At 41.5% G+C, this 25,667-nt stretch overlaps 2 protein-coding genes across 2 annotated transcripts in view; both read right to left on the bottom strand.

Moving 5' to 3' along the window:
* The window catches only part of b3gnt9 (UDP-GlcNAc:betaGal beta-1,3-N-acetylglucosaminyltransferase 9), a 615,230-nt gene that overhangs the window by 486,706 nt on the left and 102,857 nt on the right, over nucleotides 1-25,667 (bottom strand). The window lies entirely within an intron of this gene.
* Nucleotides 1,537-24,314, bottom strand: LOC121646982 (ankyrin repeat domain-containing protein SOWAHC-like). Its single transcript, XM_041996146.1, has 5 exons — nucleotides 23,654-24,314; nucleotides 19,261-19,347; nucleotides 9,817-9,889; nucleotides 3,458-3,553; nucleotides 1,537-2,541 (listed from the first exon to the last, which is right to left on the bottom strand). Exons 1-5 carry the CDS (start codon nucleotides 23,714-23,716, stop codon nucleotides 2,393-2,395), a joined length of 468 nt encoding a protein of 155 aa, XP_041852080.1. The 5' UTR covers nucleotides 23,717-24,314; the 3' UTR covers nucleotides 1,537-2,392.

Here is a 25,667-nt window from a genome sequence, read left to right as displayed (position 1 = left end):
TTTAAAAGTCCACTCCATTAAAGCACCAGTAACAGGGGATCATGAAGCCCCGCCAATACGGGATGGTGGATTCACTGGCCCTCATTTATCAAACGAACGTACGACAGAAATATGTGTGCAAGACAATTTCCACACAAGGTTTGGAATTTAATAATTTGGAGGTGAGCGTAGGATACGATCAAATCTCACAACAGGTCTGAGTTTGTGTACGCAAGTTTGAGTCCGTGTGGATTAGTGCTGCAGCAGCAGAGGCTGAGAATAAACAAACCTCAAACCGTCACAGCATCAGCAGCCACATTAACCCATTTGCAAAACAAAAACGTATTTAAATGGATTGCTGCTATTTTATTTAAACGAATAAAATAAAATAGTTTACTGATATACTTGGAGTGCACGTCAGTAAGAAAATTTGGGAAAATAACAACTGTGATAAACAGCCTAAGCCCACACATGACAGAACAGCTCAAACAGGCCCATAAATCATTAAACACCACAGTTAGAAATAATGATGAATACAGACAGAGATCTGTGTTTGCCAACAAACTCACACCTATATTCACTCTGGAAGCATCTCATCCCCCTGCTGGCTAACCCTGCCATCAAGCAGGTTCAACATGCGCACACACGCACACGTGCACGGTGGAGGCTGCTTCAAGTTTTTGGAGGACAGGTGGATGTCTCGGACCAGCGGGGGGTGCTGCTGAACACTCCAGAGAAAGTCTGCGACATAATCCTGTCCGGTGCAGTCCTGCACACCATGCTCTGGCTAACGGAGGCTTCGGATGCCCCGGTGCAGCCACAGAGATGTCCAGGGAGCCGAGCCCAGCACGGCCTCCACTGGGGAGGAGAGAGGAGCCGATCTGTCTTTTCTAACAAGTGGTCTAGAACTGCTCTATTTAACCAGTAGGCTAAAGTTTCCTATGCTGTGCACTAAAACGTGTAGTTCTCTACTGGACAGCCCACCACAGGGGGCTATCTTCACCATTTATTTAAATCTTTCCAGTCTCTACTCAGGTTCTTCTAATGAGAGCCACTTTGGAGAAAACATGTCAGATAATGCTTGGCCAGAAATCCTATGAAGGGTAGACCTATCCACGTTGCAGTACACATAGTTTTACTCAGTGTAGGATCCACACCTTGCTTATCAGACTCTGATCGGTGCCATCATTATGGGGGTGTTAATCAATCAAGAGTCAATCAATCAATTAATCAAGAGTATAATTGTTTGATTTGAGAGCAAGATTTCTTGTTTTGATGCTCAAATATCATCTTGCTCTCTTTCAAAACTCTGCTGTCACTCACAAAGTCCCTTTTTTCTCTCAAATATAACAACACAGAAATCAGAACAGAGTGAGATAATCAGTCCTGGAGCTCAGAGAGAAAAACTCAAAGTAAAACTGTTGGAGGTTTATCATTTATTATACATGAAGTATTTAACAGAAAGAAGGATGAAGTAGCTAAACGTGCTTCACGCAGAAATGAACAGAACTGAAATCACATTGAGGAAAATCAGATGTAAATTAGCTTCTAGGCTAACTCCGTTACACGTTGACACGCTTGTGTTCATTAACATGCAAACAATTCCCTTTATAAATAAACAAAATCTAAATTTTCATCCTGTTTACAGGTTTTAGGAAAACTGGAGAACAGAAGAAGGTGAAGAAACAAACACACTGAGAAGTAGACATGACTGAATACTGGTCTGAAGGACCAGTCGTCTGTTGGATGTACAGACCAGATAACGAAGGAGATGATCAGAGCTCGGACCTTCGCAGGTATTACTTAGAGAGAAACAGAAAGCTTCTCCAGGACGGCTCAGACTGGGATGAAGAATAAAGCAGCTCAGACCTCCTAAGAGCTGGACCCACCCTGGTTCTGACTCAGCAACCGAGTTTCAGTAAATTCTGTTTTACTGGAAAGATAAATAAAGGATTCTGGATCAGAACTTTGAAATGTAAAAATAAACTGGAATAAGTTTAAAATCAGACATTTTACGGACAGCGGTTAGCTCGTTAGCTCGGTTAGTCCTGGACCGAAGTGTCTCTGGTGTTAATGTCCTCATTAGGCAGACGGAGTGTGATTAGAGTGGACCGAGTCCTCCCCCAAGTCCATTTATTTCCCGCTTATTATTTACACAAACGGCGCTGGTCCGCCTCGTTCAGGCAGCTCATGAGCCGAGCGATGGAGGGGAGTTCATGAAGACATGTATGAGCGTGAAAGTGAGACGTGTTTCAGTGTGTCCACCATTCCTTCCAGAGATTCAACAGCTTCCTGTAAACCATGTCTCTCAGTCGTCCAATCAGAAAGCTGCAGATCATCATCCAGGTACATCCACCTCCTCACCTGCAGATGTATTCAGGTGAGCAGATCCAGACGTACCTACAGGTGGACGCTACACGTGGAGGTCCAATGCGCTGTGAGACCCGGTCTGAGGCAGTGTCCCGAAGTCCAGGTGGAGCTGCCCGTGACTGCGAGAACGGGTCAACCGTAAGGACGGCAGAGCAAAGCGCTGCATCCGGCGACCGGGAAGGAATCTCCCACCTGCAGACACAACAACCTCACGTCACCCAGACACTCACATTTCCAACTGTCCTCAAACGCAGCTCAGGCAGCTTCTCTGCTCTGAGGACACAGACATTTTTAATGTCCTCTGGACGATGGACCGACATTAAAAGAGCCTTTCAGGTTTAATCTGAATGTAAATTAAACAACTTTGTTTACTTGGTAGTTTACTACGAGGACAAACAAACTGAATAAATACGAACATTAAAATGTTTATTTACTTATCAATCAATCAACTTAATTAATTTGATATTTATTTGTTCAAATAAGCAGTTGTTCACCAGTTGGCGAGCTACAACTGCCCCATCCGATCGATCGATTGCTCCACCCACCCACTCACCCATCCATCCATGCACCCACCCACCCATCCATTTTGAACATTTACTTATTTATTCAGTTATTATTTATTAATTTATTTAATGGACATTTTTTACCCATTTATTCATTTGTTTATTTTAAAGGAAATATTTTTTATTTATTTATATGTTTATTATTTTGTGGACATATCTTTTAAATCCTATTTTTAAATTTACCTATTTTTAATAGGGAATATTAGTTATTTATCTTTTTATTTACTTTTATTTTATTTTATTTATTCATTTATGTAATTAGAATATTTATTTATTTCAGTCTCTAATTGCTGAGTTCCATATGAATGAAACAGGTATCATGGAGTCTGTTTTATTCCTTCAGCATATTGAGAGAAATATTTATCATATTTGACAAAAAAAAGTTAAAATCTGTGAGCAAACTTTTTCTCCTAAAATAAATTATATAAAAAATTCCTGAGTGATATGAAATTAAAAGGAAAACAAACAAACAAACAAAAAAAACAAAAACATTCCAGATGTCTTAGAGTAAACAACATTAAAGACGAAGACGTGGAGGTTCTGACCTGACTGAGAGTCCGGTTTGTTGAAAATGTCGGTGCTTCCCTTCCAGTAGTGGACGGCCATCTTCCCGTGATAGTCTCTGACGTTGGTTTTAGCATCTGATGAAGAATAAACATAAAACAGCCAAAGAATAGCCAGAAAACAACCAGAAAACAGCCAGAAAGCAACCAGAAAACAGCCAAAAAGCAACCAGAAAAAAAAAACAAAACAAAACAACCAAAAAAAAAACAAAACAGAAAAACAGCCAGAAAGCAATCAGAAAGCAAAAAGATGACAGCCATAAAACAGCCAAAGAATAGCCAGAAAACAACCAGAAAACAGCCAGAAAGCAACCAGAAAACAGCCAAAAAGCAACCAGAAAAAAAACCAAAACAAAACAACCAAAAAAAAAACAAAACAGAAAAACAGCCAGAAAGCAATCAGAAAGCAAAAAGATGACAGCCATAAAACAGCCAAAGAATAACCAGAAAGCAACCAGATAACAGTCAGAAAACAGTCAGAAAGCAACCAGATAACAGTCAGAACGCAATCAGAAAATAGCTAGAAAATAACCAGAAAGCAACAAGAAAATAACCAGAAAGCAACCAGAAAACAACCAGATAACAGTCAGAAAGCTACCAGATAACAGTCAGAAAACAGCCAGAAAGCAACCAGATAACAGTCAGAAAACAGTCAGAAAGCAACCAGATAACAGTCAGAACGCAATCAGAAAATAGCTAGAAAATAACCAGAAAGCAACAAGAAAATAACCAGAAAGCAACCAGAAAACAACCAGATAACAGTCAGAAAGCTACCAGATAACAGTCAGAAAACAGCCAGAAAGCAACCAGATAACAGTCAGAAAACAGTCAGAAAGCAACCAGATAACAGTCAGAACGCAATCAGAAAATAGCTAGAAAATAACCAGAAAGCAACAAGAAAACAGTCAGAAAGCAACCAGAAAACAACCAGATAACAGTCAGAAAGCTACCAGATAACAGTCAGAAAACAGTCAGAAAGCAACCAGGACAGAAACATTTACAACAAATAAAAAGAGAAAAAATCTCATGTCTTAATTTTCGGACCGAGTTTAATGTGACACGTTTGTGTCAGAAAACATCGTCTCAGCATCGGGAGGAAATGAGGTGATGCTGCAGCTGCAGCTGCTCACCATGAACCAGGTCACATGATCCATCCAGCTTCCCTTCTTCATCAGGATGGTGAACTAAGAGACCACAGGCTGCAGTTCTTCTGGAGGTGGAGGAGGAGGAAGAGGAGGTGGAGGAAGAGGACAGCCGTGCTGGGCTCCTGGCTTCGGATCAGGAACTTAAATCAGGATGTTGTTGATGTCCCAGCTGAGAGGGCTGGAGGCTGCTAATGGGTCCAGCCGGAAACCGACTCCGCTCATTACAGACAGCTTAACTCCCACCATCACCCCACCCACTGGGCCCCAACAGCTTCAGCTCCGTCTCAGAGACATCCGAACCCAGCAGCCAGGACGCCTCCGAGGAAAACTGAACCCTCCACCACCAGCTGACCAGTAGGCGGTGAGTTGGAGCGAAACCCGACTCCCAGTTTGTCTTCATCACGATGCTGAAGTCAAACCACCACAGGAGTCAAAGATCTGCTTCTGGACTGGTTTTATAAGATCCAGCGGGTCACATTTACACTCATGTCTGACCCACGCTGAGAAAAAGGAACCTGGAACCTTGTTATTGATAAAGTTTCTGATCGGCTGGAAAACCATCAGAGATGTGGACGACTTGTCCTGATGTCAGACACTCATGACGTGTCAGTTAAATTCTTTAGTTAAATATGATGGTAAATAAACAGTAAACAGCTGGTAAACATGATGATGCAGGGTGGTACACCACCAGCATAAAAAATAAACTGGAACTGGACAGTTTTTAGAAATATATCAGTGATCCATTTACCAAATTACAGAGAAAAAAGCTTCTTTAAGTTTAAATAAACTTATAACAATATCTATTAAAGCATAAAATCTACTTATTAAATGATACAAGTATGAGGACATGTATGGGTGAGTGTATCCACACACACATTCTATGTCATATACATCTGTGTCTACATGAGCTTAGCATTGATGTTTATAGATATATAAATGATTGCAGGCCTGTAATTGTTTATGGTGTTTGTGCACTGATGTGAAGCAATTATGTTTATAGATGTTTGATTGGACCTAACACATGGACCCAGCAGCTAATGTGGTCCTAAATAAAAATTGCAGTGCCTGGTCAGGAACCGACCAATCAGAGAAGAGCAAGCGGTTCTGACGGCAGAATCATCAGAGACGTTCTTCAGAATCCAACCGGAGAGCTGAAACAGGTTGATGGTTCTGGTTCTGGTTGAATTCTGAGTGTTGGACCTGAGTGGAGATCTGAGTTGGATCCTGGGGTGCTGAAAAGGGGTGGGCAAAGGAAAAGGATTCTAGGGGCCCAGAAGGGCCCTCAGTGCAATTGTAATACTAACAAAATTATCTGATACTTAATGATAAACTTACAATAAGCGTAAAACTAAAGTAAAACTTACTTTAGTTTCTTTTCACTACTTCAGTCTCTCTTCAATCTCCGGCAGTGCCCCTGGTTGGATCCCCTGATTAGGGAGAACCCAGTTTCAGGTGGTTCTGGTCCTCTGGTTTGGACCCATCTCTGTTAAAATAATATGACATCACAGATCCAGTTTCCGGAGGTCGACTTAATCCAGAACCCTTCTGGTCCTTCTGACTTTTGATTGGCAGGACGTTTAGTTGCCAGGTCGGCCTCCACATGGAGACATGTTCTGACCCGGCCGAGAAGATGTGGACTGTGTGCTCTGCTGGCGGGTCTGTCGGAGCGGCCCGGCCCAGCAGGTGGAGGCGGGACTTATTAGCAGCACGGTGAACGGTTCCTGGGGTGGGGCGAAGGTGGAGGAGGTGTGTTTGCAGCCATCAGTGTGAGAGCGGCTTGGCTTGTTGGCAGCAGCGTCTTGCATGAGTGCTTCCTTCGGGCCTGGCGGTCTGTGAGGCGTGCAGGCCAAGACTCCCTCACCGGCCCAGAGTCTGAATATTAATCTGAAACCTGCATATAAAGAAACCGCTCACGCGCACGCTCAGTCAACGATCCTGACAGCAGAGGAAACGCTCCTCATCCCAGAGGCGGGTGGAGACGTCCGACCTGCCAGTTAGAGGCTGAGTCCACGCTGCCTTTCTCCAGCTGAAATTAAATTCATCCTGCAGTCCGACCAGAGCGCAGTCCAGGTTCTGGTGAAACATTCAGAAAGAAAACTGACGTCGATGAATTCTGATGAAACCATCAATCCCAACACGCTGATGGTTTCTGTAGGTTTAAACTGGTTTAAGTCCCTCTGACCTTTTTTTCTGTATTTTTTCTGCTTGGTCTCTAAAATCTAAACAGATTGTAAAACACAGTGATTAGACAGATGTTTTCATTATAACATTAACATATTTTTATGACCTATGTTCAAGATAAATGGCTAATTACTTAGTTCTGTGCCTGAGAAACCCCTCAATCCTGTTACACAGATGATCCTCCCCCATAAAAGACAGGTGTGTTCCACATAAGCATGAACAGCAGGAAATAACATGTTTGGAGAACAGGACACCAGAGACAGCTCTGGTCTACCTTTTTTTTTTTTTTACTATATTTTGGTAATCTATCTTGTTATAGCTATCAAAATTGTTACATGGAAAAAAGATACTTAACTATTATTTATTATTTATCTTTTTGTTATTTCAAGAATATAGAATAATTATGAAGTCATGCATGCCATGTGTCGATCTCTGGTCATTTAGAGATAAAATCCCAGCCGTGTTACATGTTTGAGTGTAGGATGGGAATTTAACTCTTTAAGGCCCATTTATGCTGGAAGAAGAAGACGGATACGCAGATATATGGGCGGTTCCGTCTGTCTTTGTCGGTTACGTATGTAATTTGGTCCGTTTTTAAGGCACTTAGCTATCCTTCGATTGACTCAGAAGATGGAGCAATACCACAGGAAACCACGGGGGCAGTGCTGAGTAGAATAGCTGGCATGCGACCAGCGAAAGAAACAAACCAGAGAAGAAGAGGATCAGGAAGGGAAAAAAGCAGAAGAATGAAAACAAGGACAACTGTAGAAATTGCGCAAGCTTTTGAATAAAGACTATATGTGAATGTTTAGGGCGTATTGGGCAGTGGAAAACAACTTCCTAGCAACGCGTTACCACTGCTTCAAACGGTGACTGAAACTGACATCGGCTCTGAGCTCAGCACTGCCCCCTGGTGGAGGAACTGACTCAACAACCATAGCAACACAAAACAGGCATGGAAGCATGATGACAGCAGCATATGACAACGTTTGAAATGGACGTTGCTATTTACGTACATAAAGGAGCAGAAATGGGTCTTTGACGAAGTCCAGTCTGCACCTTTGTTCTGGAACAGCTGACCGCTGTCACAAACTTGCAGCATCCCTTTTTCATTTGATAAATGTTTATCTAATTATTTCATTTATTTATTATTACTTATGTTTTTATTTTGATATTGTATAATTATTTATTTTGATTTATTTATTGTTATTTACTTATTTTGTTCCAATCTTTTTTTTTTTTTTTGACTGTATTCATTTTTTTAATTTAATTGTAAATAAATCCAGGCATTAAAGGGTTAATAGCTGGGCCTGGAACTGGGTCAGATCCTGCAGAGCATCGGCCTGTTAACCTACAGAAACGTAAGTTATAAAGTGCAGGACTGTGAGAGGAGGCAGAACTTCCATCTCTAGTTTGGATCCAGCTCCTTTGCTTACCGACTCAGATCGGACTATTTCGACCAACTTCTGACCCAAATCAAACAAAGACAAACCAGGAAACCAAACTAATGATTTTCCAGTTTGTTTTGTTTGAACCAGCAGCTGTAATGTGTCACTTCCACCACTAGGTGGAAACAGTTAACCAAACTGTTTACCAAGCAGCAGGAAAACAAGAGAAGAACTTCAATGGCTCTCGGTTCTGGTCCAAAGTGTGTGTCAGATGTGATCACAATGAAGGAATAACACTGGAAACATGCAGAACCAACGACAAGAACCACCAATATGTTCTGTGTGGATCCCATTCCAGAAATTAAAAATTAGATCCAGCTCAGCCTTTGCAGGTGAAGCTAGCAAGTTAGCCAAGTCTGCATTTAGTTTTTAAATTGTGTTTAATCTTTAACTACATCTAACACAGTAAAACAGAAGGTCCCTCCACCAATCAGCTGTCAGCAGCTGTGTCACCTGATGAAATTTGATGTTAGACCTGAAGAATAAAAATCAGACCTCGTATCAAAAGTGGTATCAAAATAATGTCATCAGTTTGGTTCAATTCTTAATTTTAAATTGAATTTTTACTTGAAATGCTCATCCCTAGTATCCATGGTAACAGACACAGGTAACAGAACATGAACGGGACATGAGCTCCACCTTCTCTGTACCCCAAAACAATTCAATATGGCTTTATTTGTACAGTGCCAGCTGACAACAGTCAGACCACAGTCCAGTTCAGTCCAATTCATTGTAGTCCGATAATAATCCAATTAAAACAAATCCATTTCATCCACATTATAGTTTATAAATACTGTGTTCATATAAACAAGAATGAGACAGTGGAGAGGAAAACTCCCTTTTAACAGGAGGGAAAACCTCCAGCAGAACCAGAACCAGATTCCCATCTGTCTGGACCGGTTGGGGGGGAGGAGAGGACAGGAAACACAACGTCCTTTTTTAAAACATCAGGTGAAACTTATATTAAAGGTAACGAAAAGTTTCCCCAAAACCAGACAGTTATTTATAAAAACAATGAGCATGGGTGGAGGTGGATCCTAATCTGGATCATAGTTTGTTTCAGCCATGTGTCTGCTTCTCAAAGACATATGACCTTCATGTGGTTTATATGTGTGGAGGAAATAAAGTGTTGTATTCATTTACATACTTTCTCACCACCTTGATCAGCTGTTTATTAAAACTATCTGTTCAACCACTCATCAGGGGAAATGCGGAAGCCACAACTTTCCACTTAATTTTTGTCAGTGTTAACCACGCCCACCTCAAATGTCTGACCAATCACACGATACTTTTCGGAGCCCCACGAGAAGAAAGTTCTGCTCGGATGATGTGTCGAGAACAAGCTGCAAAATGTCCCCAAACACAAAATGACGTCATTTTCTTCTCGTGACCTCAAGGACATGTAAAAAGTTCTCTTTTCTTTCTAAGGATGGAACAGCCTTTAGTGTTTTCGTGGTTCCACATTCCTGTTGATCTGATGGCTGTAAAGTGACCTGGATCAAATTAATGTGATGAGGAGGTTTTCATCTGCCTGAGTGAAAGTGGTCAAGTGTGAAGTTTGACTCACTGTAGGTGCTGATGAGGGTTTGAACGATGTCCTGGTGTCCATGGATGGAGGCAAGATGAAGAGGAGTGTAACCCTGGAAACAACACATGGTGTTAGAGACAAATATCATCCATCCAATTCTAAACTGGTTTAAATTTTACTTGAAGGACAACAGCTACTTTGTGTCAGTCTGTAACTAGATCAACTCAAACAAAGATGACATGTGGAGTTCCCCAAGGCTCCATGTTGGGCCCCATGGTCAGCATTTATTGGCTGTTTCTGATCATGTTCAGCTCATCAGGTCACCTTATGTGCTGTAGACACAGGGCTACAAAACACTACTTCTGGGTGAGCATAGAGTTAATGAATAAGCTGCTGAAAACTGTTGCAGACTACCTGAAAGCTACCAATGCAGAATTAAAGCAAACTACTCTGAGTCTTCTCTGTTTTTATGAACATTAAAGAGCCGTATTAAAATCAGGAAAATGTCTGTTTTCTGGGACAGAAACATTTCAAATAAATTTCCCCTTAAAGTTAATCCTCTCAGGCATTTTTAACCATTTGTTCTCTTATAACAAGTTGATGCTTGCTGATGCTAACAGCAGGATTTTACCTCCTCCTCTGCAGCATTCCTGTCATCCACTATAACACTGACTGCTGTGGGTTCTCTGATGCCTCCATCAGCCTCCGTCAGCCCGTCTGCTCCGGTTTTCCTCCAGCTCTCTGTACCGTTTGTGTCATTTGTACACTTTAACACCGGCGAGTCCCAGAGGACCAGCTGCTCGTCATCTGGAGCTGCTGTCAGTGTTGGAGACGTCCTCCTTGCTGTCAGTCGGCCGTTTAAACCCGACTTCAGTGACAGAAAGCGGCGCAGCAGAGAGTTTGAAGTCTGCGTTCATTAAGCGGACGGGTCTGTAGTTTACACAGCGCTGCCGCACTAAACTCTCATCCCAGCGCCGGCTGTAAATGGGCCCTGGAGGCTGTTTGATGTGGGAGCACAAAGACGCCTCGCTGTCACTTTCACCATCCCATCAGCATCTTCATCTCACACTGAGACTCCGTCAGAAACAGTGAAAACGGAGCAACGCTCTTCATCACTGCGTGTTTGGAGAAACAGCTGGTAAACACTGTTAATCGCCACCTTCAAGGCTGTGGATGTGAGCCATGTGACAGGCGGCATGAAAACGTCTCTGAGGCTGTAAAGACAGCAACTGACATTTTCCTGAAAAGCTGAGCTGCTTTTATGTGTTCAGCTGCACTTTCAGTCTCGTATCAGAGGTAAAGGCCACTTCAGCAGGAGGTCCTGAGAGAAGGAGCATCAAGGCCACTCTGAGCCGGCAGGTGGACCAGATTACAGCACCAACAGGTCTGCTCGTTGTTTCTCAGAAATAATCCAGCAAATGCAACAAATCTGACTTTTATCTGCCCGTATTGTTCTGTCCCAGATACTAACAAAGAGTTTCTGCTTTCCTGGTGGTTTCTAGTTATCCACCGTTTTCTACTGAATATCAGTAACTGTCCTTAACTCATCAGTAACTGCTAATAACTCAGCTAACACCTACATTTCCAGTGAAGAACACTGGGAAGCAGTGATAGGAAATTTGCTTGTGGCACTCGGACTGGGGAAGTTTGGTAAATTGAACTTTATCCTGCATTATGCAAGAATGATAAATAAAAATCAGTACAGAAGCTGCTGGTGCAGCTGGGAGGATGCATCAATTTTCAAGATTAAAAACAGAAAAAACGAACTTCTGGCTCACATCAGCTGAGTGAAGCTGATGAATCTGTTATTGAACAAGATGAGGGATTAAAAGGAATGAAAACATGACTTACCCCCTTCAGAGAGCAGACGGAGAAATGGGGAAAGCAGAGTTAAACTCATCCGACACCAACCACAGAAACCTGGGGGCATCTAGAGCCTGAAACCACAGCTCAGCTATGTGGAGCTACGAAGTTCAAAAACCCACTTACATGCTGCTGGAGTGACGGCCAAGAGAAGAAGAAGAGGAGGCAGAGGAGGATGGAAAGAGAAAGAAAAACAAAGATATGAAAGGAATTTAAAATTTTAATTCCTGCACAGTTTCTGAGTTTGTTCCACTAAACTTCTAAAAAAGCCCATTTACATCCAGGTGTTTGAGTGAGATGAAGCCATATCCCAGAGGTCTGAAAGCTGAGCTGCTCGTCTCCTCTTCATGCTGCCGTATGGATTATTGATTCTTGATTTGCTGGCTGCTTCAGCTGAGGGTTCATTTTTCAGAGCCGTTAGCGCCTTTATGATTACAGACTAAATGTTAATTATGTAATTATGAATCCAATAAGTGACTCTTCTGCTTTGCTTTGCTCTGGTGGGGCTTGAACATTATTGCCTGTAGGCTAATCATCATCATCATCATCATCATCAGCAGCAGCAGCAGCAGCAGCATGTGTCAAATTCTCCTGATCTTCAGCTGTCTGGGAAGCCAAATCATCTTCAGTGCAGCATTTACAGACTTGGCCCTGGAGGATATTCCAGAAACAAGGCACAAAATAAAAGAATTTTAGTTCTGGTCTGTTAAACAGCAGCAGTCTGGATGAGCGGACATTATAAACACTGATCCTAAACGCCGCTCCAGCTCCAATCAAACAAAGCTGCTACTACAATGTTAAAGCTTCACACAGAGTTGTTTGTCCATTCAGTGACACCGTAGTAAAAATGGTGGCAGCTGCCATGTATGTAGACCCACGGTGAGTGGATATACATGCTTCATTCTACTGAGGTGAAAACATAACCTTTTAGTGAAGTGATAAGATACCAATAGAAACATCGTCTTTAATGATAAATTACATGTTTCTGTTATTGATCTCTGACTTTGTTAAATGCTGGACCTTCAAAGAAGTGGATCAGATCTCCAAACTGAACTACAGCTGCAGGATTTTTGGCAACTGATGCAGAAAGCCATCCACAAAACAAGAGCACATGAAAGACTCATTCATTAAACTAGAAGCACTCAGATCTGCACCGAGCCATAGGATCATTCACCTGAGACAAACCCCAACAGCTCACCCAGTACCCTCTATATTTTGAACCTAATGGATCAACAGATCCAGAATTTCAACATGATCCGGGTCAATGTCGGATTATAACAGCCGGACATCTTACGTGACCAAACGTCATCTAACAAAACTGTAGAAGAAGAACCATAGCAACAACCGGCAAAAAACGAAGAAAAAGAAACATAGGAACAACTGGAAAACACCATGCACGGAAGGGACGATTGATGGTGGTCTTGGGACTAATGTTAACAGAAAAACCCGAACTGAAAAACATAACAGACTGGCGATGATGTGAACATGGACTTTATATCCTTCCTGGTTCCCCAGCCAGCTAGCTCTCTGATAGGCTACATTCCGGCCTGTATCACCAGCCAAGCAGTCACAATGCACGAGTTGTTGGCTTTCCTCAGAAATTGATTAAAATTTTGAAGATGTTCAATATTTCCGATTCATGGCTATGACCCGTTTCGGAGCGGATTATCGGGACAAATCTGCTCGTAACACACCACAGACCAAATGATGTTTGGACAGAAAAATCTTATAAGAGTCAGGATAATCGCTGTTTGCCGTCTGTGGTCGGGAAGAGGCAAAATTGGGACAAAAACAGCCAAAAAATCTTTATGTGTGCACCATGCTTAACACCATCTCTGAATTAAGGCTCAAGCTGGTCCACTAACACATTTCAGCTGCATCTAATTGAGGCTAATTCAAGTGAGGCTTACATAGCCTGGCTATGTGGGAGGTCCTGAGGAACATAGGAAGCCCTGACTAGTGGATGGTTGGAAAAGAGGAGCTGGCAGAAAAAGAGAAGAAGCTGAGAGCTGTCATTTTCTCTGCAGCTGAACAAAGAATGCTGATGGAGATCAGTGATGTGCGGTGAGGTTGATGGGTGGTGAGGCACTGACTCCTCTGGAGTCAGATTTACATTGTAAGAACCGAAAAAAGCATCTTCTTTCACTATTCATCCGACAGCATGAAACTATGCCCCCTTGAGGTGAGGCAGAGTAATGCCTTTCTCCTTCTACAGTATATCTTTAGATTAGCTTTCTCTGTCTCGCTCTGTAAATACCCTCGGCCTGTATGGACGGGGCTCAGCTGATCCCAGTTTTACTGTTAGCCACCCAGAGGCAGTAGGTCGGGTGTTCCTGAGATTGGGAGGAGGGTTAATAACGTTATTAATTAGTTTTAAATACCATTTCCTTTTCATAATTTCATGTTCAGTACTTGTATAGTTGTGTTTCTTTAGTTACACTGGCACTGACAGATTTATTGATTATTAAAGACGGTCAAAGTAGTGATATAAGTGTCTTTTTTTTTTTTTTTTTTACTTCTATACAAGAATGAGTGGCGGGATCGCAGCATTCAACCAGGTGGAACTTTGTGTTGGGAGTCTGTATCAGACCTTTGTGACACAGCTAAGCTAAGCTTGAACGTTAGCCTGTCCCCAAGCAGGCTAGTTCTGGTGAATAAGTTACCATGGTTACTCAGCGGGCATTCAAATAAGCCACGTTGATGGAACGGAACTCTCTCTTACATGAGCCAGACTTATCAAGATAAGCCCGTCTTTCACTTAATCCAGCTTCATGGAATACCCCTCAGGTGTACTAATAACAGGAAGCAGAAAAAAACAGAAATAAATGTGACAAGACCATAAAAATCGAAACCACTGATCACGACGATGGCAGACCCCCAGTCTGGGAATCTGGGTGTTGGTTTAGTTTTTAAGCAATGATTTCTTATTTCAGATTCATTTTAGAAGTTTCATTTTGGAGAAATTTTAGTTTTTCATGTGTCTTGTTGTGACTGGTTTTGTTATATTTTCAGTTTCCCTTCATGTTTACCTGTTTTTCAAACATTCAAAGCTTTATTTATGTGGCAATTTTCAAACAAAAAAATGCAGTAAAAAGTGCTTTACAAAATAAAACGAAAAAGATTGTGTGCAGACAAAGATGAACGCACATGTACTTTTCAGAGCAATGGGATTATGGGATAGTGGAGAAGCATTATCTCACACTCAGGACTTAGTGGTGAGAAAACAGATGGGATAAAAGGAGCACAATTAACAATAATAAGAACGAGAAGAATATCAGGTTACTAAAATAAATAAAATAGAGTAAAATAAATGAGATATATGAAGAGATTAAATTTAGTAAAACCTGTTGATAAAGTTTAGTTAAAAGCCAGAATTTTTTTTTAGTGTAGTTTTCTCAGGTTTTCAGGTAGGCTGTTCCACAGGTGAGGAGCGTAATAATAATAAAAGGCCTCACCATGGGTTTTAGTTCCGGTTTTAGGGGCTGATAAAAGTCCTCTATCTGAATATCTAGGTGCTTCATGAGGGCTTATAAGTTAAAAGCAAATCAGATAAGTAGGACTGAGACTATTAAGAGCTTTATAAACCACTAAAAGGATCTGCACACGGGTAGCCAGAACAGAGACTTTACAAGAGATGTAATGTTCGCTCTGTTTCTGGTCTGCTTTAGCAGACGTTCAGCTGCAGCTGTAAGTGTGAGAGCATTACAGTAGTCTATCCTGCAGGTAGTAAAGGCATGAATTAAATGTTCAGTGTTTTATCCTTTTAAAAGAAACAGCCGACTTTGGCAACGTTTTCAAGGGGAGAAAAGCTGTTATTTGTTATGTGGCCAGTCTGGTTTTCATAGTTTTAATTTAAGTCAAATAAAACACCAAAATGATTAATTTTTCAAGATAGATTGAGGGCTGAGGTTTTCGGTGTAGAAGGTAGCCTGTCTCTCTGTGCCTCAGCACCAATAACCAGTAGTTCAGTTTTGTTCTGGTTTGACTTTAAAAAAATGTTCTACCATCCATGACATAATGCCTAAAATACAGTTAAAAAGGACATGGATTGGCATCAGGATATGCAGCCATATAAAGCTGCATATTGTCAGCATAACCATGAACATGTATGTGGTGTCTCTGGAAGACATCACCCAGCAGCAGCTTATGGAAATACAAAAGAACGGGACCTAAAATTGAGCCTTGGGAGATGCCACAGTTGAGGTCGTAGCTCCTAGATGAACATTCATTCATACTTAGAAAAATGTGTCTAAGATTGGACTGAAACCAATTAAAAGCAGTAGAAAATTTGCCAGCCATGATCTGAAGATGGTTTAAAAGTAGTTGTTGAGCAGCAGTATAAAATGCTGCAGTCAGGTCTAATGAAACCAGGTGAAGCTTTTCTTGTGCCCAGGCTACACCTGAGGTCATTTCAGTGCTGTAATCAGCCGGATTCACACCTGTCGTAAATGTTGTTGGAGTTACTCAAATCATTTAACTGATAAAAACAAGCTTCTCTAAAATTTTACTTGAAAAGGCAGGTTGGATACCTGGTCTGTTTTTATCAGGACCGGAAATATCCAAGCCATCTCTCTTCAGGGTTTTAGCTAAGAAACAACTTGTCTCCTCCATTAGGACAAACTGTCCACTGTTTATCTGTGTATGGTCCCTTTGGGCCACTGTACTGAGGCTGAACAGATTAAATAACCAGCCTGCTGGTATTTAGATCACATTAAAGACGTGGATAACAGTATGTGTTTTCTCTGTAGGATTATGGCTGATCCAAGCTGATTGCAGCATGTTTGCAGGCTGATAGTGGGGGGGTGGCTTTAATGCCCAATGGGGATAAAACTGTGCATCACCTCTGGGTTAAAGGATGTAATTGGATAATCGAAGATCTCTGACAGGATTCAGAGGATGTGTGTGAGCAGTTCAGTGATGATGGCAGAGGAAGCACAGACAGGTGCAGTCTTCTGAAATGAGTTTCTCCAGGTAGCGTGATGGACAGTTTATGGGACCATCACTCATTCAGTCGCATCATGGGCCGATTTCACTGATTTATTGTGATGAAAGAACTTTTCCTACATACAAAGGAAATGTTTTAGAGCTAATTTCTCTGGACTCAGAGATGATTTTACAATGCAGAGCGTCATGCAGGTCAGCAGCGTTCAGATGTGGAACTCTTTGCAGGTTTTCATTTCTGATTGATTGTGTTTGTCGAGAAAAATAACTGTGACTGAAGTTAAACAGGTTTTATTTAAAATGTAGTTTGTAGTCACTGAAATACAAATATTTAAATAAAAACAGATTTTTACGTTTCATATTATCCATGATGAAGGTTAATCTCAGTCATCTCTTTGGTGTTCGTTTTCTGTGTCATTGCCGTTCCAGCTTATCTTCAGTTTCAACCTTTATTTTCATTTCGTCTCCTTCTTTCAGTTATTTGGATTTTTGCTCATTAAATTTTTTGTCTAACTTCTAACTTCTTATTAAATAATCTATGTACACCAAACTATGTGATAGCATCACATGATGAAAATCTCCCGTTCCACCACATCCCAACGATGCTCTGCTGCAGTGGTTCCTAAATATGGGTCCACGGCTCATACTCGGGCCTCAAGCGCCACCTGGAGGGCTAGATAAAAATGTTATGTTCTTCATCTGTGGGCTGCGATGTTCGTACACGTTATCAAATGAAGACATGAGAGATATTAGCGTTAACCACAAGAAGCTTGATTGCAGTACTGCTTCCCACCACTTGGTGGCTGCTAAATGGCGTCATGAAGTCCATTTAACAGTTTGAACATTTTATCATTTTTGAATGCATTGATTTATCTTTACATCATTTTTCTCATCAAATTTACATATTTTGTCAGCAGTTTTTTATTTCCTCAATTTTCTCTGCAGTAAAATCTAATAATTACTAGTTTTATGTTAATAATCCTGATTTGAGCTTTTAAATGTGCTCTTGTAGCAGCCTGTTTTTTTCCATGAATTGTTAGCGTGTTGGTCGTCTTGCTGTCTGTTCAGGTTCACATACGCGATAAATAAATGTTTTTATGTCTCATCTTAATGGCTCATGTCATGTAACTGACAACAGTCTAGATGTTAAACTTGAAGTGGATTTGGTTTAGTCATTGAATACAAATAAAACAAATAGTGGGGATTAATTAAATTAATAGTGTTAATATTTGAATGAGCTTCAGGGCCACTTTGTACTGGAAAAGTTGAGCTCCAACATAAAAAAAGGTTAAGAACCACTGCTCTACTGGACTGAGATCTGGTGACTATGGAGGCCACTGGAGTCCAGTGAACTCATTGTTATTTCCTAGAAAGCAGGTGATGATCTGAGCTTTGTGACATGGTGCATTATCCTGCTGGAAGTAGCATCAGAAGATGCTCCACTGTGGTCATGAAGGGATGGACATGGTCAGCAACTATACTCAGGTAGGCTGTGGTGGTTAAACCAGGCTACGTTAGTACTAAGGGACCCAAAGTGGGCTAATAAAATATCTCCCCCACCATTACACCAGCAGCAGCCTGAAGCGCTGATCCAAGGCATGATGGATCCACGTTTTCATGAGATTTCCACCACATTCTGAGCCTAGCATCTGAATGTGGAGCTGAAATGGAGACTCATCAGACCAGCAACGCGATGGAAGCAAGAAGAAACAGGGAAACTATGGAGTTTCAGACATTTAGGATTGTTTGTTCTTCAGTAGTTTCAGTAAAACAGATTTGTTCTTGAATTAGCTCAAGTACTGTAAAGCTAAAATCTAAACGTAATCTTAAACGGATAATCTGAGTGTCAGTTAATCTCAGTTGTGCCATCAACAGACTATGTGATCAACAGTATCGGTGGTGTTTGCACAGTGGATATTGAGAAAGAAGATATTCAGGCTACTATCAGGTCTTAAAGTGACAGAAATACAACCTCATGACAGATAACTCTCACTATTTATCTAAGAAAACCTAGCGTGAAAAACAAGGCCCATCTTCACTGCCTTCATGAAGAGGATCAGCAGCAGCATCCTCAGTGTGAGAACCTCTATATAAACCTGCAGCATTCAGGTGTGTGTTAACATAATGCCAAGGAGGAAAGACAACAGCGATGATCTTAGAGAAGCAACTCTTGCTGCCTAGCAACATAAGCTCATTTCCAAGCTACTTGGAGCAGATAGGAGGTACCCAGTGTGGTCTTCTGCAACTGTAGCTCATCTGTTTCCAGGCTGGATGTGTTGTGTGTTCAGAGATACAGTTCTACAGATTTTAGTTGGAACCAGTGCTGATTTTACTTCGTGTTGCCTCTCTATCATCTCCAACCAGTCTGCCCATTCTCCTCTCTCTCTCTCTCTCTCTCTCTCTCTCTCTCTCTCTCTCTCTCTATATATATATATATATATATATATATATATGTGTGTGTGTGTGTGTGTGTGTGTGTCTGTGTGTGTATATGTGTATTTGTGTGTGTGGCTGTGACATCTCCTGAAAAAGCAAAACAATGAAAAGATGAGTGTGATGTTGGAAACCTTCTGTGATAAAGAGCTGAAGACAGGTGTTCGTTTTTGAGGTGCATGACAGGTGCTCATCCACACACACAGACACACACACACGCATACATACACACGCACACACCCTTACCGATCTGACATTGACGTCGGCTCCAGAGCGAAGCATCATGTCCACGGCGTCCTGACGGCCCTGCTTGGCTGCCCAGTGAAGCGCCGTCTGAGAACACACATATACACACACACACACACACACTCTCAAATACATGAAAACACACGCATATCATAAATGAAGGTGAAAAAATAAATAAAGTGTGTGGGGGCTGGGGGGGTCCTTTCACTGCACAGTGTTGCACTGCTACAGCTACAGCTGTTGATGCTTTGAGACACCTAGAGATGATGCTGGGAAACTGTTAGAATAATAAATGTGAAAACAGTACAGACTGAGTGATGTGCACATTGGAGACACCGTGGGGCCACTGGACACGGGGAGACATCTTTTGTGTTTACATATTTTTCGGACTTTGTGTAGCTGCTCTTTAAATTGTTTGTTGTCTTAACTGTGTTTGTTGGTGATAGAAATGGTTTTACTGAGCTGGTAGCAGAGATTCTGGACTTTCTGTCCTGACGTTACACCCGGAACGAGATGTTAACCCTTAACTCCCGGTAGCGGAGGCTGCAGGTGCAGTCAAACAAAAAATGAAAGTTTAGAGAATTTATATGCCAGAAACCTGGATAATGAAACACTGAAGGTGCATGGATGGAAGTTATTGTGCATATTGTGAATATTTCTCTCTCCTCACCATCTAGAAGCTGTGAGATTTTCATCCTGCTTTCTGTCTGTTCACCTGATGCTGATATTCATCACATATTGTTCCTTCTGTGTTTAGAAGGAAGCAGCTTCACATCTTTAAATTCATCCTGCTGACTGTTTACCTTTTACTTAGTAAATCCTGAGGATTTCATCCTTCCTTCTCATAAATATTCGGTTTTATAAATATATATGAAGACATATTTTAACTGTTGCTGTTTAAAGAGAAAACTGATGCTAAATCTGTTTATGTGTTTAGTTCAGGGGTCTGCAGCCTTTCCAATCCAAAGAGCCATTTTTCCCCCAGCCAGCTAAATAAAACTACTTTAGAGACTCAAATGTTATGAGACTTTTCAAAAAGCCAGCTTAATATATATTTTTAATAAAGAGCCACCATAGGATATTTGTAATTTTTGAAGAACCACATTTTTAATTTCAATTTTTAAGGTTTTAAAATAAAGGAAACACATAAAACCTTTATAAAAAGAGGATAGACAGACTTTCTTCTAAGGGATGTAGATATTTGTGGAAAATGCTGTAAAAGAAAAAAAAAGTCCCTGGTTTCCAACCTAATGACAAGAAAGATAGAAAAATTTTAATCGTTGCCCAGCACTAATATATATATATATATATATATATATATATATATATATATATATACACACACATAAAGTAGATAAAATAATATGGGAATTTTCAGGGTTATCATCAGCAGCTAATTTGTGTTTTCATATTCATGCTGCTGTTTGTGTTTTTCTCTGATTGTCTTCCTGTAAGTTCTCCTGATGATTGTCTGCTTTGTTTTCTTGCAGCGGCTGTCGGTGTTTTCTGTTGGGTGTCTCTGCAGGTGTAGCAGCAGCTTGTCTGGTTTTTCTGTTCTGGTTTGATTGCACATTGCTGTTGTTGTTTTCTGGTTTTTGTATCTTTCTCTTCTTTCCTTTCTTCCCTCAGGTTCAGCATCAGTAATTCAGCAATAAACAAAATAAAAAATAAAGAATACTACTTTAAGTCCATAAAACTCCTCCTAGTAAAGGTAATATGTTCAGTTCCACGCATCAGTCGGATCATTCAGCTGTCATGATACTAGACAGCACAAGGAAGAAAAACCAAAAAGGATGCTGTGTTTATTTTACAATCAAATGTCAATACAAATACTGCTATTGTTCAGTTAATAAAAACATTTTGTAATTCTTTCTTCCTTTAATTATATCTTAATTCAGCAGGTTGATAAAAAGAAGTCTTCTCTGGAAGAAACGGCATGTATGAAACGTCGGCTAATCTGAGCTCCTGTGTGAATATTTGTGTCTGAGCTGCAGAGAGATTTAGTTTTCCAACCGGGATCTGATCTGCTGTGTTAAAGGTTGCATTGTCTCAGGGACAGAGGGAGAAATGCAGCTCATTTGAATAAAGTCCTGCTTTGAAGTGAATTCACGGTTAATTAGTTAAAACAGATTTGGCTGCGAGCTGCAGACACACGAACTGCTCTGCAGTAATGTGAGCTTTAATTCGGCCCAGTGGGATTTCATCCTCTGCTAAACAGCCACATTCAAGGACGGTTATCCCATCGCCATTGTGCTGAATTAAAAGGCGTCACTAATCGTGTTTGTTAATGTGTTAGAATCAATCTGTGTGAGTGTGAAGGACATGAGGAGTTCATCAATGAGATGCTTTTTCTGCTGTTAGAGTCTTTTTTATTTTTTATCTGGAATTCACCCAGAATCTGATCAGTGGGCGTGAACCAGACCATGTTTGACAGGATGGAACCATTTATGTTGGTCATGTAATTATGATCATTAAAGATGGACGACATCACAGAGTTTCAGAAATACAAACACCAACATGATCCTTAGCTCCAGTCAGGATAATAGATTATAGATCAGCAGTTCCACCCTGATCTCCCCCTGGATGACCAAGCCCACCCTGACTCTAAGGTAGAGTCCAGACACCCTGAAGAGGAAACTCATGTCGGCCGCTTGTATTCGCAATCTGCTTCTTTAGTATCACTGCAGATGCTGCACCGATCCTCCTGTAGACCTCCCGCTCCTTCCTTCCCTCACTCATGAACACTGGAGATACTTGAACTCCTCCACTTGGGCCAGGACCTCATACCCATTTCTTAACTTCTCGTCTGACCCTTGAAATTCTGTCCATAAAAGTTCTGAACAGAATCTGACACAAAGGGCAGCCTTGGTGAAGTCTGGCCCTCACTGGAAATGAATCTGACTTACTACCGGCAATGTGGACCAAACTTTGGCACCAGTTCTACAGGGACAGCATGCACAAGGAAATCCAGTACTCCATACTCTCAAAGCTGCTTTTTGCTTTTATAACTGGAATAAGTCACTACAAGTTTTACCAGTTTAAATTAGGATGTTGGTTTGGGAGGGGTCTGCTAGAGAACGCTAAGTGTAGCTAATGTATGTTAGCTTGCTACCATGTAGCCTATTTTATCTCTGGTTTTGTGGCACTAAAGTTTATGTAAAACACTTTGGATTGTCTTGTACATGAAATGTGCTATACAAATAAACTTGCCTTGCCTCTTTTTGCCTCTTTTGAGATAAAGTAGTGAGGTATCTAAGCATAGCATTTGTATGGTACACACTTAAGTCTTTACCATATGGGGTTCTCTGTCCCACAGACTGGATTGACACAAGAACATGCATTCCATGTAAATGAGCATCCTATAGGCAAACTCTATGATTGGAGGACACAGGACTGAGGAATTTTCTTTGTTTAAACCCTATATAAGACAGAATGACACATCAAGTCTTTAGGTCTTCGTTCTGGCTTTGGGACCTCCAGATTTTGCTGCAGAAATCTGTTTTGATGTCTGAACTTTTGTAATAAACTTCTTTTTATTATTCAAGTCAGCGTCCAGAGACGTTTTTGCCTGAAAGACAATTTTTCCACATCTCCTGATCAAGATACATCAGTAGTTTAAAGACAGCTGCTGCACGATCTCATAATATGAAAACTGGACCCAGCTCTGGTGGGGTCTGAGGTTAATTATTAAAGAGCAGCGGTAACCCCTGAGACGCATCATGGGACTGGAGCAGGTTTTGGTTTTTCCTGAGTCCACCATCACAGACATGTTTGGCTGATCTTTATTCAGCCATCCTCTGTTGAGCCTCTATGCTGTTGTTAAAGCGTTTGTCCTTTATAAGTCACTACCAGTTTAGCTGGAGCAACAAGGCCACGTCTTAGTCCGACACTCCTCAGCTGCTGATGCATCACATTGCTTGCGTTGCTGGAAAACTTCTGTTGCAAGGTTGTTGTAAAAACTGACCTGCTGGTTCTTGTTTCTAGTAGCCGTCAACACAGAAATTTTATCCTTATCTGTCAAGAACCTGATTACCACAGTTCTATTAGGAGCGGCAGCATCTCTTCTCAGTACGACGCGATGCGCTCTGTCCATCACAGTTGGGCATCTCAGGGGAGCCAAGTTCAGTGCCTCTGTGATCCAGCTCTCCAGAATCTGACCCTTTCTGGAACATTCACTAACCTCAAATTGTTGAGCCATGATCGCGTTTCCATGTCGATGAGTTTATTCTCATGGATTTTACATTTTCTCTCCAAGGTCTCGACTATTTTCTGCAGCTCTGTCTGCCAGATTTATTGTGAGTCAGCAGAGCAGGAATTAGCGTGACTTTCTACCTAGAGACCATAACTGGAAGTCCCAGACACACAGCTACAACACAAACACTGCTGGACTTACAAACTGGGCCAGTTCAGGTGAGTCCAGCCGGATCCGGGTGAGTCCAGACGAGTTCAGCCGCATCCAGGTGAGTCCAGCCGAGTCCAGGTGAGTCCAGCCGAGTCCAGGTGAGTCCAGACGAGTCCGGGGGAGCAATAGGAAACATAAAATTAGATTTGAACTAAAGCGCAACTTCTAGAAATTAAAACCTGTGAAGGACGTTATTAACTTTAATCAAACAGAAACGCCTCCTCAAGCCTGCAGGACATCACCAAATTATTAGAGAACAACAATCTGACAAATAATCTGAATGTTTGTGAGAAGTAGGGATGGACAATCCAGGTGACTTTTCAAGGCGACTAGTCAGGCCTTTCAAAATGTAGCTGTGATGTCATAATGATGTTATCAATAACGGAGTGGACAAAAAATAAACAAAACCTTATCTCCAAATGGAAATAGTAAAACGTGTGTGAGTTCAGCAACAACAAAACCAGTTATCTGGTCATTTTGCTGCTGAAGCAACATTTCTGAGGGCTTAGTAACCTTGCTAATCTGGTCTGCTGCCTTCACTAATGATGAAAACTCAGACAGAAATAGCTGCTAAATTTCCACCTCCACACCGAGGTTGGGAGGTGGAGAAGGGGTGGTTACTCCTGGGAGAAAGTGCTAGTTTTAAGGTTAAAACTGGGTCCCTTTACTGGGTAAAGTGAAGGGAGTTTACACTAAAGCTCTCTTCACTTTACCCAGCAGCAGCTAGCAGCAGCTAGCACCAGCACTAGTGAAGCGGACATGGGCTGTGTCCGAATGTCCACCCTACTCCCTAACCCCTCGTTCACTACATAGGGCTGCACTATATAGCACACTACATAGTGACTCATTCTCTTGGCGATTCGGACACGGAGCTGCCTATTTTCTTCGTCGCCACAAATCACGTGACTACTGCCGTCACCACGGCAACCACAACCCGTGTCAAGATGTCGTTCCAAATCCAATCCAAAGTTGTGTGTAAATATTTTTATTTTTATTCCTTATGCTGTATTTTATTTTTTGTTTGTTTGCTTATAGGTCATTTCGCGCCGCTCGTTTTTTTCGCCTCCTTGCGCCATGTTGAGCTTCTGCTCGCAATGCATTGTTGTCTATATTAGCCCGTCTAGTGACCATCGATGCTTACTACTTTTCAAGATGCATTGTGGGTAATTTTGAGTGCCCTACTTTTTTCTTTCTGGACATTCGGACACCCTTACAAAATGGCGTGACCCCTATATAGGGCACTATGTAGGGAGTAGGGTGCACATTCAGACACAGCCATGGACTCTGCTGGAACTAGCAGAGCTGTGTGGTGTTTACTGCTAAAGCTGGTAGCAAAACATTCACTGCTAAACAAGAAGTTTCTCACTGTGAGTTTCTCTTCTCCGATGTCACCGCTCTGATTCAGACCTGCAGTGTTCATTAAACCGGCTGACATGTGTCTCTCTCTACCTTTCTAACGAGACCTTAAAGGGGCCATGCTCTTTTTTTTAACACAGCACCACCATGTCTCTGTGCAATGACACATAACTCCTCCAAACAAAATGTCGACTTTTAAAAAAAGTTGTCAATTTTGTTCTGCTTTGACTAATTTATTAGTTGATCAGTTGTGCACATCCCTAGTGAGAAGCTGTCACATTCTGAAGACAATAAGCTCTTCATTCACTCGGACGTCAGGACATTCTCTGACCACAGGAGGCGCTGTGTATGTTCATCACACTCATCCTTCCACACCCCATCTCTGTTAGTCCACACAGGACCTGGATTTAAGGCCATCAGGACCCTAAATCCTCTTTAAGTCTGTCTCCTTTCAGAACACAGAAACCACCAGAACTGTGTGGCCCAAGTCCTGAGACTCCCTGGGAAATAAAAACAGTCCACTGAGTCCAGACCAATGAAACCAGTCCACTGATTCTAGAACAATGAAATCAGTTCACTGAGACCAGACCAATGACACCAGACCTGTCCACTGATAATTATTTTAAAATAACTTCAGTAAAGAAGTTCA

Source organism: Melanotaenia boesemani, chromosome 10 (genome assembly GCF_017639745.1).
Source record: "Melanotaenia boesemani isolate fMelBoe1 chromosome 10, fMelBoe1.pri, whole genome shotgun sequence".
NCBI lineage: Eukaryota > Metazoa > Chordata > Actinopteri > Atheriniformes > Melanotaeniidae > Melanotaenia > Melanotaenia boesemani.
The sequence above is the reverse complement of the archived record's forward strand: the minus strand, read 5'-3'. Positions and strand labels throughout refer to the sequence as shown.